General features: G+C 39.6%; 1 protein-coding gene across 1 annotated transcript in view; it reads right to left on the bottom strand.

Moving 5' to 3' along the window:
- Positions 1–11,822, bottom strand: part of wnt7bb (wingless-type MMTV integration site family, member 7Bb) — a 95,415-nt gene extending 83,593 nt beyond the window's left edge. The window contains exon 1 of the mRNA XM_067437198.1: positions 11,783–11,822. Coding sequence (XP_067293299.1) covers positions 11,783–11,793 — 11 coding nt within the window. The 5' untranslated portion in view covers positions 11,794–11,822. The remainder of the gene's footprint in view (positions 1–11,782) is intronic.
- Positions 11,823–19,610: the final 7,788 nt, after the last annotated feature.

Below are 19,610 nucleotides of genomic sequence, written 5' to 3'. Positions count from 1 at the left end.
GATTTCTTTCACACAAAATCCAAACACGGCACAACTGTTGGTCAGCCTTCGGCCTGGCAGCTAATGTGATACGTGTTTTTAAAGACTGAAAGTTGGTCACTTCAAATCGTTCATCATTAAGAGCGAGATGCTGTTTTAGATCAGAATGTTTTCAGTGGTCTTGTGGGATTATTCGCACCCCTGGGTTTGGGTTAGCGTGATGTGAGGCTTGAAATGGAAGCTAGTGCTCCTTGTCAAAGAAAATATAATCACTTGTGACTTTTCCATTATCACACGAATAATCACACGTCTCTCACGCAATCAATCAAGTTGCTTACACATCAAACTGGCTACTGTGAGACATCCTAATAAAATGACCTCTCTTCGGATAATGACAGCTTTCCTGGCCTGTTAGCTTAGCCTGTAGCGTGTGAGCTAATATAATCTCGTTTTTCATGAGGAAAATCTTTATTTATCCACCAGAACGGGTGCAAGTTCATTTAACATGCTAAATAAGCGTTTTAAACCAGGTAGTTTGTTGGTTTACCGACCTTTCAACACACTAAAAGTCTGTTATGATGATTTTAGAAAGGTTTTGTTGCTCTTGTCGCACTGGGGGAACAAGAATTAGAATGATTTGCACAAACATCACAATGCACGTGGTTTGGGACGCACCTATAGTTTTGAGTTTTGAAATGCAGCATGTCACAATATTATAGAAAGCTCGCTGTGATGAGAGTTTTTGCTTAGTTTGGTCTGTGATTTTGCGGTCGACAGAAGATCTAATTACAAGAGTCGTTTGTGAACGAATCTCTTGAATGAATGATTCAATGACTCACTCATAAAGACTTCACTTGTTTCATTACTGAATGAATCAGCATTTTTGAATGAATCTCTTGAATGAATGATTCAGTGATTCACTCAAAGACTTCACTTGTTTCATTACTCAATGAATCAAGGTTTGTGAACGAATCTCGAATTATTTATTCAATGACTCACTCAATGACTTCACTTGTTTCATTACTGGATGAATCAGCATTTTGGAACAAAACTTAATAAACGATTCAATGACTCACTCAAAGACTTCACCTGTTTCATTAATCAATGAATCAATGTTTGTGAACGAATCTCTTGAATGAATGATTCAATGATTCACTCATAAAGACTTCACTTGTTTCATTACTGAATAAATCAGCATTTTTGAATGAATCTCTTGAATGAATGATTCAGTGATTCACTCAGACTTCACTTGTTTCATTACTCAATGAATCAAGGTTTGTGAACAAATCTCTTGAATTATTTATTCAATGACTCGCTCATAAAGACTAAACGTGTTTCATTACTGAATGAATCAGCATTTTGGAACAAAACTCTTGAATGAAAGATTCAATGACTCACTCATAAAGACTTCACGTGTTTCATTACTGGATGAATCAGCATTTTGGAACAAAACTCTTGAACTAAGGATTCAATGACTCACTCATAAAGACTTCACTTGTTTCATTACTGAATGAATCAGCATTTTGGAACAAAACTCTTGAATGAATGATTCAATGACTCACTCATAAAGACTTCACGTGTTTCATTACTGGATGAATCAGCATTTTGGAACAAAACTCTTGAACTAAGGATTCAATGACTCACTCATAAAGACTTCACTTGTTTCATTACTCAATGAATCCATGTTTGTGAACAAATCTCTTGAATGAATGATTCAATGATTCACTCATAAAGACTTAATTTGTTTCATTCCTGAATGAATCAAGGTTTGTGAACAAATCTCTTGAATTATTTACTCAATGACTCACTCATAAAGACTTCACTTGTTTCATTACTGGATGAATCAGCATTTTGGAATAAAACTCTTGCATGAATGATTCAATGACTCACTCATAAAGACTTCACTTGTTTCATTACTGAATGAATCAGCATTTTGAATTAATCTTTTGAATGAATGATTCAATGACTCACTCAAAGACTTCACTTGTTTCATTACTGGATGAATCAGCATTTTGGAATAAAACTCTTGAATGAATGATTCAATGACTCACTCATAAAGACTTCACGTGTTTCATTACTGGATGACTCAGCAGTTTTGAACGAACCTGTTTAATGAATGATTCAATGACAAACATTTTTAAGTCACTTGTCGTCACCTGGTTCAATAACAATGTAAACTACAGCGTTATTTAATCAATACATTTAGATTTAGATCTACAAATTAGATTAGTTCTATTTTGATCGCTACTGTAGATATAAAGTGTTTATATCCTAACTATAAACTTTTTTCCCAAGAATTCTTTGATAATATACCTATACAATTACAATTACAATTGTTCCGTTGTGATTTTGTTCAATAGACAGGCGAATCGTTGTCATTTAGGAATTAGATGACAGGGGTTTTTGATTCGAGATCTTTTAATGATTAATCCTCCAGCTCTAAATCTGGTGTTTGCTGAGATGGAAAAGACAACCGTTAGCATTTCATGAATGAGTGAGTGTGTGGTGTGTGTTCTAGGATTCATCTTTAAGGAGACACTGTGTAAACATGACCTCATTGTCAATGTGGATGTCAATGGCATTCTCAGACCTGTTAATAAAGTTGTGTTTTTTAAATGCTAGCATTTCATTTTCCACATTAGGCTGGTTTTAAATTCACCATATGCAAAATGAGCTCAGCTCTCAATTTGAACTCAAACAGGGCTGGCTGATGGATTATAAACAATTATTCCACGTCGACTTGTGAAAGTCATTAGGTGCTGTTTTCTGGGCTGATGAGTGACAGATGACTGGAAAAGCTGGTGTAGAAACAGAAATCCACATTGCTATGAAAACTATGGGTACGTGGCATACGACTGAGGAAGATTTCACCTTGTTCCTGTGTTCGAATGAATGGGTCACTAAAATGTGTGAAAATGATTAAGTGTATAAACATGGTGTTCTATAATACCTAGAGAACACAACTTTCTGAGCCACAAACATCATGTGAGTACTCGCTCTTGAAACACAGTGACATCATGACACTTTGATATGTTAGGTAAAAATGATGTATTTTTTATTTACAGCATTTTCAAAACAAAAACAACAGGCCAAGTTTAAAAGGTCACAATAAAATGTTATTTTGAGCTTGAATGACCACCAATGGAGAATCAATGGGAGTTTGCTAATTAGCCAAACACATGCATACATATTAGGCGTTTCTCAATGTCAAGGAAGGATCCTCGGAAGCCAGAATTCTAATGCTGCGTTCACACCGCACGCGAATGACGCGAATAAAATCGCGCTATTCGCGCAAAGTTGGACGCGTGAACAATTAGAATCCATTCGCTTCATTCACGCGTGAAATTCACTACACAACAGAGGCGAATTCGCATCATGGGAGGGGGTTCTGCCAGGCAGCGGCAGTCGCCAGAAAGACTATCCGAGTTAAGGCTGCTCTCACCGGGGTTGATGAGCGCTGAGCTTCGGTGATCACCTGGGTCTCACACCACCGAAAACACCAGATCAAATTTTCAAATAGGAGCTCTCTTAATAAATAAATCACATATTTGAGCTTTAAACAACTACATTCTCGCCTGAAAAACTATTAAAAGTAAATTGTGACACAAAACAGTAGTATTTTTAAATTATTCTGGCCTCGGGTTTCCCCTATGGGTTTCCCATCCGGCACTTCACCACGTGACAGCAGTAAGCAGGCTCCTCATTGGTTAACGCGGCGCGAATATCCGCCAAAGTTCAGATTTTTCAACTTGAGCGATTCGCGTTTTTCGCGCAAATCACGCGTTCAAAACGCTCAATTCGCGTGATCATTGCCGCCTCATTCGCGTGAATCGCGCCGCAGAATGCCTATTCGCGTCTCTGCATTGACTTAACATGTAAATCACTCGCATGAATCGCGTCATTCGCGTGCGGTGTGAACGCAGCATAAGGATGCCACGTCATCGACACCCGACGAAGGACTGTTCCAATGTCGAGGATCCTCAGAATTTCAACCAAGGACTGAGTCCTTCGTTCGAAAAATATGTCATGTACAGGAAAGGATGAATATGAGTAGCTTTCGTGCTCTTCGCGTTCTCAAATCACCCACAATCCTATGCGCGCAGCTTTGCTATCTTCAGACGTTCGCGGAGTCGGAGCGTGAACGGGGCAAATATGCTTGAATCGGGGTTCGTAGATGGGAAGGAAGGAGGCAGGAACCGGCGAATGTTCAACAACTTTATTATAAATAATAAACAAAACGAAAGTAACGCAGGTAGCCCCTCACGGACGACTGCCCGCACACACAAAATAAAACATAAACAAACCATAGCATAAAATCCAGGCCTAGTCCTCTCGTCTTCCACACTTCTCCATTTATACCCCCGCCACTCTGCCATGAGCCGAGACCGGTGTGGCGGCGATCAGCTGCCGCTCATTATCACTCCACCGGCCCGCTCTCACGGTCCCTCGCCTCCCTGCTTTCCACAATGCTTTTATTTACGTTTGTTATAACCGTAGTAAATATGAGTAAAGTTTACAAATTACTACTGTATTGATATAAAAAATATACAAATAACGTTACACATAACGTTATTGATGGCCAACGGACCTTTTCACTGACGTAATGACGCAATGACGTGCACTTGCTAGCCTGTTCCATTTACGTGTTCTCCGAATGCTAAAGAGGATCCTCGCCTAGCCTCTGAAGGAAGTGACTTGGAAGGATCAGTCCTTCCAAGGAAGCATCCTTGACATTGAGAAACACCTATTGTTCCATTTATTGCTCTAGCAACAATATATTGTTCATGGAATGTTTATTTAAATGTAACTACTCGTTTCGGAACGTTCAGAAGTCACATTCTTTTAAAAGTCTGCAAAATGATCAACATCAACATTCCATCAAAACATTTTTCTTTAAACTGGACATTTTGAATGTTCCGATAACCTTCAGAAAACTTGTTTTCGAGACTGAATAGAAACATTAGCGAAACATTTAGAATATTTTTTTTAGCTGAATAATTATGCCAAACCGTGGTATTATATACATATATAGTTCAGTCATGAAACTCTAGATGGCGCAGACTGACGGGTTCTTAATGCAATCTGCAAACAATGACATCATCTAACATGGCTAAAGCTGACTGCACGGATTCTGCAGCCAATGAGCTCGCTGCTTAGCTTTTAAATGGACTGGCTCTGTGCTTGCTGTAAGCACTTTTGAAGCACGTTATCAGAAACCCTCTCTCCACCTACAGGTCCTTCTCAAAAAATTAGCATATTGTGATAAAGTTCATTATTTTCCATAATGTAATGATAAAAATTAACTTTCATATATTTTAGATTCATTGCACACCAACTGAAATATGTCAGGTCTTTTATTGTTTTAATACTGATGATTTTGGCATACAGCTCATGAAAACCCAAAATTCCTATCTCAAAAAATTAGCATATTTCATCCGACCAATAAAAGAAAAGTGTTTTTAATACAAAAAAAGTCAACCTTCAAATAATTATGTTCAGTTCTGCACTCAATACTTGGTGGGGAATCCTTTAGCAGAAATGACTGCTTCAGTGCGGCGTGTAGGCGATCAGCCTGTGGCACTGCTGAGGTGTTCTGGAGGCCCAGGATGCTTCGATAGCGGCCTTAAGCTCATCCAGAGTGTCGGGTCTTGCGTCTCTCAACTTTCTCTTCACAATATCCCACAGATTCTCTATGGGGTTCAGGTCAGGAGAGTTGGCAGGCCAGTTGAGCACAGTAATACCATGGTCAGTAAACCATTTACCAGTGGTTTTGGCACTGTGAGCAGGTGCCAGGTCGTGCTGAAAAACCAAATCTTCATCTCCATAAAGCTTTTCAGCAGATGGAAGCATGAAGTGCTCCAAAATCTCCTGATAGCGAGCTGCATTGACCCTGCCCTTGATAAAACACAGTGGACCAACACCAGCAGCTGACATGGCACCCCAGACCATCACTGACTGTGGGCACTTGACACTGGACTTCAGGCATTTTGGCATTTCCTTCTCCCCAGTCTTCCTCCAGACTCTGGCACCTTGATTTCCAAATGACATGCAAAATTTGCTTTCATCCGAAAAAAGTACTTTGGACCACTGAGCAACAGTCCAGTGCTGCTTCTCTGTAGCCCAAAAGTGTCTTGACCTGGGGAATGCGGCACCTGTAGCCCATTTCCTGCTCACGCCTGTGCCCGGCGGCTCTGGATGTTTCTACTCCAGACTCAGTCCACTGCTTCCGCAGGTCCCCCAAGGTCTGGAAACGGTCCTTCTCCACAATCTTCCTCAGAGTCCGCTCACCTCTTCTCGTTGTGCAGCGTTTTTTGCCACACTTTTTCCTTCCCACAGACTTCCCACTGAGGTGCCTTGATACAGCACTCTGGGAACAGCCTATTCGTTCAGAAATGTCTTTCTGTGTCTTACCCTCTCGCTTGAGGGTGTCAATGATGGCCTTCTGGACAGCAGTCAGGTCGGCAGTCTTACCCATGATTGCGGCTTTGAGTAATGAACCAGGCTGGGAGTTTTTAAAAGCCTCAGGAATCTTTTGCAGGTGTTTAGAGTTAATTAGTTGATTCAGATGATTAGGTTAATAACTCGTTTAGAGAACCTTTTCATGATATGCTAATTTTTTGAGACAGGAATTTTGGGTTTTCATGAGCTGTATGCCAAAATCATCAGTATTAAAACAATAAAAGACCTGAAGTATTTCAGTTGGAGTGCAATGAATCTAAAATATATAAAAGTTTAATTTGTATCATTACATTATGGAAAATAATTAACTTTATCACAATATGCTATATTTTTAGAATGACCTGTATTAATTCCTTCCCTGCCAAACACAGAATTTTCTGTTATTTATGAGAAAACACATCCAGGCCAAAAATGTAATTTTCCGTGTTTTCACTGTTAGACACTAGGGGGCGCTATTGCACATCTTCTGAATAAGTACAGAATCTCCTGATCAAAACACACACGTAAGACGGAGTAAAAGAAGCTATCACATGTAATCATATGCATATGAAAAATAACGTGATCATCATTAAACAGTATATAAATCAAAACTGTCTAATGTTACTGAATGAAATGTGGAGCAGGACGAGTTACAGGACTGAAGCATTAGAGGTGTTGATGGACTCGATCTACTCCATCTGTGTTTGATCATCTCTGAATCTGATCTGGAAACAGTCTTTTACAAAAATGTGATTTTCTCAGCTTTTTGTTCAAAATGTGGCTTTTTTATGAAACTTATCCATATCTAAGTGTTGATAAAAAAAGGAATGCAAGAAGCTAGAATAAAACTTTCTTTTGTTTGTTTAAAAGAAGAGGGTCAGCTCTTTCTTTTGATATATTGTATGCGCAGATATTCATAAAAAAAATATTCTATGCACTATTAAATTTAGGTGAAAATGGTTTAAAAAAAACTGGCGGTGGCTGGCAGCTTTTTTTAAACGCTGGCGGGGAAAGAGTTAAGGTCTGGGTAGATTAGATACTAACAATCCCGCCAACAATACAACAATTCGTTTTCATAATCAACATGTTTGATGCAGGAGAAATGGATAGGAATAAAGATCTGAATGACAAGGGACAAACTGTTATGACAAGCCGACTGGGTCAGAGTATCTCTAAAATGGCAGGGCTTGGGCTTGAGTTTCTTGTGTTGTCCGGTCGGCAGGGGCGAGCCGAGGATTTACCAACAGTGTCCGAGGAGGAACAAACACAAACCAGCGACTGGGTGTTGGGCGCCTAAAGCTCATTAATGCACGAGGGCAATGAAGGCTATCCCGTCTGCCTATGATGACCCCTGACTGCCCACCATCGAAAGCAGCTACAATAAGCATGAGATTGCTTTGTGTGCTTTTTTTGTGTGCTGTTTTCTTAATTTGAAATAACTAGAATAATTTGGCGAAGTGATATGGAACTGCAATGCAGTCAACATCTGACTGGAACTACTTTAGCCATGCGTTTCTCTGTAAAAAAAAAAAAAAAAAAAAACACTGCACACCTTACGCCGGTTTCACACTGCATGTGCAGGCAGTGCGTTCGCAGGGCAGGAGCAGTGCGTATGGAGAGCCAACATTCACACTGCCAGCGTTCGTCTCCCGCAGCTGAACCGCGGCTCATGTAATGCAAATACAGACAAATATTGTCCATCCTGTCACATTTTCCGGTGTTCACCTCCGACACTGTCATTCTCATGCTTTGATTTATGATGGGCATGCATATATCTGCTGCAAATGCAACCGTTTTCCCCTCTGTCCCAAAAACATATAACATGCTATATAGGTAGTTTAGATGATAAAAGTAACCTTAAAGTTAAGATATGCCTCTGGGTTTAATCATTTAAACAGCCTGTTGAAGTTAAAGCAGAAACTTTTGGCAGTGATGTGTTTTCATGCATTTCATTAATATTTTTCACAGCCTGTCGCGATAGTCGATACATCAATCAATCGCACAATTAAAAAAATGGAGCTCGATAATTTTTTCGGCCGCGATAATTGCCATTTGCATGCTTTTTTGTTTTCCTCGTCTCTCTCGTTGACTGCGCGCGCCTCGTCCGTTTGGGGAGGTGTTAATACTCGACGCGGGGACCGGGTGCGGCGTGATGAGACGTCATTCTCGGCCAGCAGATTCGTCTAGATCTCATGGCTCTTCAGTTGCGGAGCCACACGCAAAGTAACGAAATTTGACGTGCCAAGCGAAATGGGGCACTCCGTGTCGACGTCATTTTTGCCGCGAGCGATCGCGTTGTGTATAAACGAGGCTTAAAGCTACACTGAAGTTTGATAAACACAAGAAAATTCTTCAGTTCAATCTTTGTGTGTTAAAAAGGCACATAAGTTCCTGTAGAGATAGCAATACACATTCTCCTTTTTTTGCCAAATAAATGAAAAGCATGTCATCAATGTTTTAAAAAACAAGAACCGTACAGAACGGAAAACCGTGAGCCTAAAACCGTGATACAAACCGAACCGTGGGTTTTGTGAACCGGCTCCCCTAATATGCTCCAAAAACACAATCATCCGCTGTAGTTTTTATCCATTTTATTTATTGTTTTTGTTACTTATTTAAATGCATTTTTTTAAACAGACTGAGAGTCCATGCTTTTATTGTTTTTGGTTGTTTTGTTCATTTATTGTGGTTATTTAAAATGTTTTCCATTTTTTTGTGTTAAATAGTCTTTAGAAATTAAAGTTTATTGATCTTTGAAAATGTTTACCTGCATTTTTATGCCATTATCATTATTTGAGAGGAAAATGCTCTCAGAACGACAATATTATCATTTATCGCAATCATTTCTTCGCCAATTTATCGTCCAGCAAAATTTGTTATCGTGACAGGCCTAAGCACAGGATGTCATTTGGTTAAAAAAAACTCACTGAGCACTTCACTTAATGATTTTATGGTGAAATATGTTATTTTTCATGTTAGCCAGGTCAATTTTATCAAGAACTATACACTGTGGCAGTAATTCAGCGTGAGCAGCGCGGCAAAAATAGACTTGACGCCGAAACGATCGCGGCCCTGCCGCTTCTGCTCCTGCGACGTGCTGCCTCTGCGTGCGGTGTGAATGCTCTAATCCGTTAACATGGGCGCCGAAAAAAACACGCTGCTTACCTCCTTCTAACGCGTGCAGTGTGAAACCGGCCTTAGACTGTTCATCAACCAATCAGATTCAACAACCCCATACTATAAATATGCACACTTTAAAAAATGCTGGGTTAAAAACAACTCAAGTTGGGTTGAAAATGGACAAACCCAGAAATTGGGTTGTTTTAACCCAGTGAATGAACCCGTTCAAACAACCCAATTTCTGGGTTTGTCCATTTTCAACCCAACTTGAGTTGTTTTTAACCCAGCATTCTTTAGAGTGCATATACTGTATAACTCATGCAGGTTTGGGCTTTTAATGCCTTTTTATTTTATAGCTAAAGTGGTACATAGCATTTTACTTTCATTCAAATAAGACTTCAAAATTTTGTTAGACTTGAAGGAGAGTGGACTGCATATTTTTTTGTTCAGCTCAAATGTTCTCGTTCATTTTCGCTGAATGTATTTGCTTTTGGTCAAAATCTGTCAATGGGACGTGGCTGAAGACGTTTCCGTTGACCAGACGAGACCCACAGCGCTTTCCCGTCAACCAAATTAAAACTCATCAGTAGTACTTACGGGAACCTGATTGAATCCCACTATAAATTGTCAGACAGGAAGAAATGAGGACAGTTGGGTTAATATTTGAGTTGTGCAGTTCTCCCTCGATGCAAAAGACAATAAACTTTAAATGCGTTTAGCATAATTAGGCCTGGAAAACTGTGCAATTACAGACACATCTCCAGGGCAAAAATCACAAGAGAAATGTTACGTTCAAGACTATTAAGTGGAGCAATGCTAGGAAAATATAATTCAGCATCAACCTACTTAGTAGTTTTAGTGACCACAACAATATTCCAGAAGTTAATGTCGGAAGGCATGATTGTGTGCATCCCAAAGCGAGGATGCCTAAGTCCGTGTGCTGTAGATGCAGTACTCACCGCTGCCAGTGGATGTCGCTGCAGCGAATCAGATCCTTGACAACACATTTTTCCACTGAAAAGGCAGGCTTTTGGTCCATTTTTGTGGAGGTCGTGAATGAGCAGCGCTCCCAGTAAATGCAGGCTGTTCATTTTCAGTATGTTAGACACCAAACACACAACTCATAGCCTACCAATATTCCAATGAGAAACACGGGTAGCAGAGCTGGATCCTCTCAGAATGCATTATGCCTCACAAAGTTCCTGGAAGCTTGCAGAAATTAAATTACATTGAAAAATAAAAGGCTCATAGCATGATAATAAACATAAATTTGTGCGGGAAAAAAACGTTAGACAACCAGAAGAATTGCCTATATTCTCATACCTCAATTCAGAGATTGTAATGTGTTCCCATATCAAGAATTAAACTTAAACTTAACTAACAACCTATCCTACAAAACAAAGAGTTGCAAAACCAGGATATTTTGGGTAGTTGACACATGCGACCCTGGACCACAAAACCAGTCATAAGGGTCCATTTTGTATTATTATTATTATTATTATAAGCTTTCCATTGATGTATGGTTTGTTAGGACAGGACAATATTCCTCTGAGATACAACCATTGAAACTATAAAAAATCTAAATATTAAGAAAATCCCTTTAAAGTTGACCAAATTAAGTCCTTAGCAATGCATATTACTTCTAATAATATCGTTTTTTAAAATACATTTACATTAGGATATTTACAAAATATATTTATGGAAAATTATCTTTACTTAATATCCTAATGATTTTTGGCCTAAAGAAATGTTTTAAAATGTTGACCCACACAATGTATTGTCGGCTATTGCCACAGATATACCCGTGAGACTTAACATTTGCAGTAAAAATGCTTTTTTTTAATGTGATGGTAAAACACCACGTTTGAGGTGAAAAAAATCATGTTATATGAAGTCTGTCTGAGAAAATATAAGGGCTCACTAACTGTCACATCTTTCACTGTTTGTGTCCTACACTCTCACAAAAAGAAAAGAAAAAAACTTTTCAAAAGGTACACTTTTATTCCTTTTAGGCACTAGTACACTTTAGGTAGCCTACTAACATATACCTTTAAGGTACCAATATGACCCCTTTAGGTACAAAAGTGTATCTTTTGAAAATGTACCTCCTCAGTGACCTTGTTTTTGTACCTTTTTTTCCTTAGAGTGTGTATGGTGTGTGACCGAAATGACTGAGAACGCAGGGGTGTTAAACACAGTGCTTGCAAAAAAAAAAAGTTATAACAACTCTGAGACAAAATCTTACCATGTCCACATGTCATGGGCTTCGCAGGAACATGATCTTGAATGGGGTCCTTCAACTAATTACAGTTGTCAGCTGAATTGCCCGATTTAAAATCAGGCTATATGGTGTCACAAATTATGCCCGAGGTATTTTTTATTATTATTCATAAAAGTTGTAGCCTAATTTATTGAACCATGCTTGAGACAGTCACCATAGGACAATATTGAGGTTTGGCTCAACAACAAAAAAAATCTAATAACAAAGCAGTTCTTAAATGAACAGGTTAAAGCAAGACAAATAAATGTTTACCCATTTACTGTAGTTTAAATTATGCACAAAAAAAAACTAATTATAGACGGTTTTAACTGCAGCAACATAAACAAACAGACCAGAAGTTAACGTCGGACCAGGCGCGTAACCGCGGCAACGCGCGTGCGTTCAATGAAACCGTCTATATTATTTTTGTATCTTGTGTGACGTCAAATCATCAACCCATTTGCAGATGCAGTGTTTTGATATAAAGCACAGAATGATAATAGATAATATGTTTAATCTTTGCACATTCATTTTGACATTTCTGAGGTGATTACATCATGTGCTGTGAAGAATCACAATTTGTGGTTAAAAAGTATAGCTATATATTTTGCTCATTTTTTTGAAAATAACTGATAGTTTGGCTAGATTAGTGTGACCAAACATCCTGTTTTTCCAAGACACAGACCTTTTAATCGGTTATATTAGTATTTTTTTAATATAACCTAACAATTTTCTATCCGTACAGAGGGGGGTATGTATTGAAATGAATAAGGCATTTTTGAATAAACTTGAGTATCATTTGAGTATCTCATTGTTGGGCCGAGTGTCCTAGTTTTCGGTAATCGAAATATGGTCACCCTAGGCTAGATCAGACCCTATTCCTCTGGGATCGGTGAGAGCCTCTTCTTCTGAAACTGCATTGATTTGGACCTTTAACTGTTAATCCCCATTGAAGTCCATTATATGGAGAAAAATCATGAAATGTTTTCCTCAAAAACCTTAATTTATTTTCCACTGAAGTAAGACAGACATGAACATCTTGGATGAGGGGGTGAGTAAATTATTAATTAAAGTGAACTAGTCCTTTAATTAAAAACAAAACCTGATGCGTAGATATTATTTGTTCTTTGTTATTCGTTTTTTTGCGCACAAACTCTTCTCGTCTCTTCATAAAATGATTGTAGAGCCGCTGTAGTGAGATGGGCTTTGTAACGACGTCTTTAGTGCCTTTATGGGTCTTGAGAGAGGAAATGACATTGGTGTCAATGAAGGCCTTTCTGAGCCATCGGATTTCAACACTAATATCTTCATCTGTGTCTGAAGATGAACGGAGGTCTGACGGGTGTCCAACCACAGGAGGAATTACATTTACATTTATGCATTTGGCAGACGCTTTTATCCAAAGTGACTTACATTTTGTCAATTCTTGCTTCCCCTGGGAATCGAACCCATGACCTTGGAGTTGCTTGTCTTTTTTTTTTTTTTTTTTTTTATTGCATTTTACAACAAAACATACAATAATATGTAACATTAAACAAACAAACAAAGCAGAAAAAAAAAACAGAAAAATAGATAAAAATAAAAGTGAAAACATAAACAGAAATTGGGGATGCACATAACAGATCTTACATTGTACAAGGTAAATTATTACATTTTGTTAATTACTTTTTTCAATATAAGAGATGTTTTAATACACTTCTTATGTATGGTAATTAAGTTCAAAGAGTCATAGAAAATTTTAAGATCTTTACAGAAAAACTTAAATGCAGGTGTGATAGACATTACTTTAGCTTTATGTATATGAAACTTCCCAAGAAGAATAATTACCTTTAATGCGTTATCAATTATATCAGATCCAGTATTACAGTCCAAGAATAGGATCATAGGCTCTTCTATTTTAATAAATTTGTAAAATGTATCAAAAATCAACATAGATGCCTGCTTCCAAAATTCTTCTGAATATTTACAATTACAAAATAAATGTTGGAGAGTTTCAGATTCGAGTTTACAAAAAGAGCATTGTGGTGATAGGTCTTCTTTAAATTTGTTAAGAAACTCATTACATGGATAGTTGCTTGTCTACTGTTTGAGCTATAGGAAAGCTGTCATTAAGTCAAGTGAATTAATGACACAATTTACATTTTTGGGTGAACTAACCCTTTAACTCACAAAATCAGTAATACTACGCTGATAAATATTTTAGAGCGTTTCATAACTACAAAATATTTTAATTTAAAATTGTCACCATTAACTTACTGATATTACTGACAATATCCCTGTCCACCAGCAGGTGGCGCGGTGTCCTCAGTAACCTGAACTTCAGGCACATTGTGCGGCAGGCTCTCTCTTTCAGATTACGTCTGTCTCTGTCGTGTGAGATTTTTGCAGGGCCCCAGAGACAGATTACATTCAAACGACACACCAAACCTACTGAAACACGACCAGCTTTCCCAAGCGGTCGCCAAATGCTGCTCGGTGGCCAACACCTGCACATCATTAGTCGTCGTTTAGATTAGTTAACCATCGGCTCGGTTTGCACGCACGAGAGAGCTCGAGGAACCCGCTGATTGCGCGTGCAAACCGGCCACATCTCCTCCAATTGAGCTCCGCTAACACTGACGAGAACAACGCCACGCTTCACACGACGCCGAGCTGCGAAATAAAGCGTGCCTTGGCGGGAAATCTTTTGTTTTAATTCGCTTTTAATTAGATAAGACAAGCTTTCGTGATGAGCGCTCGAGAGAGAGAGAGAGAGAGAGAGAGAGAGAGAGAGAGAGAGAGAGAGAGAGAGAGAGAGCTAGTGCAAGAAACAGAATGCAAAGGAAAGGGTGAATTAGGAAAACAAAGAGCTGATTATCATCAGAAAACAAGCTCTGGGCACTTAAAGGAACAGTTCACCCAAAAATGAAATTGGTCATAGTTTACTCACCCTCATGTCGTTACAAACCTGTAAACCACTACTTCACAGACAATGCAAGGGCTGTTAAATGTAAAAAAATAAATAAAAACAAAAGCAGCACAACAGCTGACCATCTCAATTTTCATGCATAATCAAGTTATCAATTACACACAAAAAACAGTGGTGTTGAGAAAGTCAAAGCATTGCAAATCTCATGAGTGCATATGCATATTCAAGTTATTGAAGTTATCAATTACAAGACGCCCTGATCTGCCCATAAGTTCGCCTCACATCTGGTGAATAAAGACCAAAATGTAAAACCTTCCCTTTAGCTCTTGAATTTTATTCATTTAGCTGAAAAATGGCTCTTCATAAAATGCTACGGATCCCCTAAAGGGACATAGAGAGGAAAAATGATATTCCAGTGCTTTTGTGTTCGCTTGCAAAAGTTTCTCAGAGGAATGTGAGCGAACGCTGTGTGTGGATGTGGCATGTGCACGCAACGTTTTTGGAGAAAAGTGCAAAAGTTTTGTCAGCAAATGCAAAGATTAATGGGAGAAACGCACTTTTTGTGAGCGAATGCAATTAGCACTGAAACTACATTTTTGCCAAGGTTTCGTAAGGTTTTTTTTTAATTGCTGGAAAGCACAAACGTTTTGTGAGCAAAAGCAACAGGTTTTTTTGTGTGTGTGTGTTTTTGGAGGAAGCCAAAAGGTTTGCCTGCAAATGCAAAGGTTCTCGAGGAATATTAACATGTTTTCAAGCAAATGCAAAGTTTCTCAAGAGAATTGCAATGCAATTAAATGCAAATGTTTTGCCAGCAAACTCAAAGTTTCTTGGGGGAACGGGAAAGATCTGTTAGCGAACGCAGCGTTTTTTTGGCAGAATGCAAACATTTTACCAGCAAACTCAAACTTTCTCTGGGGAACGCAAAAGTTTCGCAAGCAAACGCAGTATTTTTTGTCGGAAAGCACAAAAGATTTGCCACCAAATACTAAAAATAAGTTTGCATTTCTCGAGAAGCTTTGTGGTACTGGCAAAAATTATATTTCAGTGCTTTTGCAATCGCTCAAAAAACTCCCAACAAACAGAAGCATTTACTGCCAAAACTTTCATGCTTTCCTAAAAATAACGTTGCGTCAATCGCAAAACCTTTGCGTTCCTCGAGAAGCTAATGGCATAAGTTTCACATTCCTCAGAGAAATGTTGCGCATTTGCCTAAAAATCGTTTCTTTTCTTTTTTGCGAGCAAATGCAGCGTTTCTCGGAGGAACTTTCTTGGGGGAACGTGAAAGATTTGTGAGCAAACAACACGTTTTTTCGAGGAGCGCAACATTTTTGCAAGTGAACGCAGTGTTTTTCAGAAGAATGCAAACATTCTGCCGACAAATGCAAAGGGGAACGCAAACGTTTTTTAAGCAACGCAACGTTTTTTTGAGAAAAGCACAAACGTTTTGCCAGTTAATGCTTCTGTTACTTAATTGGGAGAAGCGCAACGCTTTGGGAGCGAATGCAAAAGTGCTTAAATATAACTTTTTGCCAGAGCTCAAACGTTCTTAGGGGAACGTGAACGATTTGTCAGCGAACGCAGCAGTTTATGCAAGAGTGTAAACGCAAAGTTTTGCAAGTGAACGTAACATTTTTTGTTGTTGTTGGAAAGCTCAAATGTTTTCTCAGCAAATGCAAATGTTCTTGAGAAAATGCAATGTTTCTTCAAAGTTTTGCCAGCAACCTTAAATGTTCTTGGGAGAGTATAAAAGATTGTGAGCAAACACAAAGCTTCTCTGGGGAATGCACAAGTTTTGCCAGCAAATTCACAGTTTCTTGGGAGAAACGCAAAGTGAATGCAAAAGCGCTTGAATGCCATTTATCCATCATCGCGTTGCTCCGTAAGATTCAAAAGTATCGTAGCATGTCACATTCGAACATCTGTGTGAAGAGATTCGATTGTGGATCAGTCAGTGAAGTGAATAATAATAATGACTAATGTTGACTTCACGTGCTATCGAAAACTTCCCACTTCAGAAGTCGTGATTACGAGCTTGTTGTGTTTAGGTGCTTTGTTGTCGGAAAGAATGGAGGACGCCAGGTTCATGCTTTTGTGCGTCTTTGGAAAATGTCATTTTAACACCATAACCATTTCAGTCATTTCCCGGTCCCAGAAAATCATAGAATCACTGGCAAACATAGCAGCACAACACGAAAGCATATCGTTTATAATCTCATTCATAATAAAGGCATAATGTAGACAAGAGAAGGCTGCTTAAACACTAAAATGGCAATAGTTTTCAGCCCTGCATGATCCTATTGTATAAGTTAGCTACTTTACCACATTATCTAGATAGTCAGCTTGCTCACTATTCTGGAATGGTCAACTACATGCGATTTTGATGCGTTTAAAATACACAATATGCTTCAAATGATTATTAATGTATGTAAATATGTACTACTTTAACGACAAGACAAGACTTTGTGAAATTGTTGTGGGAAAAAAAACTAATATTCTAATATTGCGCGGTTAAGCCACGCCCGTCTAGCCTGACAAGCCAGACCCACATCAAGATGTTTGGTCTGGAAACTCACCATTGTCAGCTCAATCCGAGGGGCGGATAAACGGTTGTCTTTCAAACTCCCTCTGCACGCGATAGGATAGCGCTACAACCAACCAGAGCAACGAAGGTGAAGCGGAGCTCGCTGATAGATTAAACATTCACCGTATCCGGTCGGCTAAACTCCGAGCACATCTTCCCTTTTTAAGAATGACTTCAGTGCCGTTCTTTGTTCTTTTCTCAGAGAAAAGCTTAACTCCAAGTCTTCCAGAGTCGCGGTCAAAGCTGATTCGAAAGACCGCCGTTCGCCAGTTTCTGTGTTTACTAGAAGCACGCAAACGCAACTCGGCCGTCATTATGTTAAGCCCTGCCCACCGACTCTATACACGATGTGATTGGCCCGCCCAGAGTTTGGTTTTTACAGCTCAGAACTGCATTGAGAGTTGCTAGACGACACTCACGGCACATTAGATTTGCTGCCGCTAGGGTGCGTTTAGGCTAACGTCCATCTCGGGAACTTGGGTATCAAAATTATTTCTGAACTTCCCAGTGGTGAACACAACATCAGAGGGTGTTCATGTGCCATTTTTACCTTGGAAATTCGTATTTATGATAATTCCGATAGCACGTGAAGGTGGCATAATATTCGGGTCTGCTCCTCGGGTTGACCTCATGTAGAGAGTCACATGGGTTCCTCCGTTCCTCTAACACAACTCAACCCTGTATCGCTTCGCTTGCGGTCCAACAGATCTGGGTCTCTGTAAAGCTGCACTTTTCATCTGATTGCGTAGGACGAGGTAGCCTTAAAATTCCTGCAGAGCGAGTCGAGGTCCGGCCTCCCTGGGGAGCCATGGCCTGAAGAAAGGTGTTTTAACAGGAATACATCCAGCACTCACTTTGGATCAGCTGTGAGAGTGTGTGTATCATTACTCTGGCGCCAATCAAACACAGATGTTGCGTCGACACTGGGATGACCGGTCGTGTGATTAAAGAAGAAAGCCCAATGTTAAGAGGAGATATAAAGGATGAGAGAGTGAGGATCCGTCTGTGGGACAAAAGAAGAAGAAGAAATATAAATGTATATTATTAAACAACATGGGGAGGGAGATCTAACCCTTTATATTGTGTAACATTATGCATTTTAGTGGCAACTAATCAAAGCATATTATCCTTGTTTCTGGTTGAAGAAATAGTTTCCCTCCAAAAATGAAAGTGTCATATTTATCTACATCTAGAATTACACCCCATTGACATGCATTATACAAGCAACGGTTGAGTTAAAAATCTTCATTTGTGTTCTCCTGAAGAAACACACACACTTACGTCTGATGCCCTGGGGGTCAGCAGATAAACATCACACTCTCATTTTTGCGATAACTATCCCTTTAAGCTATAGGATGTCATCTGATCCCAGGTCAGAACACAAACACAAGCATTAACAGTCTGATCCGGTCACATGACCAGGCCATCGGAGCGGTGACATCATCTCCTGTTCGTCACACCGACGGGCTGCTCCGTGGGCGTCTCTCTGGGTCATCAGGCCTGACCTGCGAACACAAGAGCCACGCGAGACAGGAGCAGGTAGAGGCTCTCGGGGCCCGTGAGAGGAGTCTGCAGCGGGACAGACAGCCTCGGTGAACTCCAGCTGTGTGTGTGTGTGTGTGTGTGTGTGTGTGTGTATGTTTATGAGGAGCCTGAGCTGGAGGGACACCTGCGACTGCTGCATTTCTGAACCACCTCTGACTGATCACATTACTTGGTGCACAGCCAAAGAGCAGAGACAAAACCTGTCTGTCTGTTCCGTCTGTCTGTCTCTAACTATCTGTCTGTCTCTGACTATCTGTTTGTCTGTCTGCCTGTCTCTGACTGACTATCTGTCTGTCTCTGACTGACTATCTGTCTGTCTCTGACTGACTATCTGTCACTCTGCCTGTCTCTGACTGACTATCTGTCTGTCTCTGACTGACTATCTGTCTGTCTCTGACTGACTATCTGTCTGTCTCTGACTGACTATCTGTCACTCTGCCTGTCTCTGACTGACTATCTGTCTGTCTCTGACTGACTATCTGTCTGTCTGTCTGTCTCTGACTGACTGACTATCTGTCTGTCTCTGACTATCTGTCTGTCTCTGACTATCTGTCTGTCTGTCTGTCTCTGACTGACTATCTGTCACTCTGCCTGTCTCTGACTGACTATCTGTCTGTCTCTGACTATCTGTTTGTCTCTCTGTCTCTGACTGACTATCTGTCTGTCTCTGACTATCTGTCTGTCTCTGACTATCTGTTTGTCTCTCTGTGTTTGACTGACTATCTGTCTGTCTGTCTCTGACTATCTGTCTGTCTCTGACTATCTGTCTGTCTCTGACT

The sequence above is a fragment of the Pseudorasbora parva genome, chromosome 25 (genome assembly GCF_024679245.1).
Source record: "Pseudorasbora parva isolate DD20220531a chromosome 25, ASM2467924v1, whole genome shotgun sequence".
Taxonomy (NCBI): domain Eukaryota; kingdom Metazoa; phylum Chordata; class Actinopteri; order Cypriniformes; family Gobionidae; genus Pseudorasbora; species Pseudorasbora parva.
Note: the sequence above shows the minus strand (reverse complement) of the source record. Positions and strands in the feature narration are given on the sequence as shown.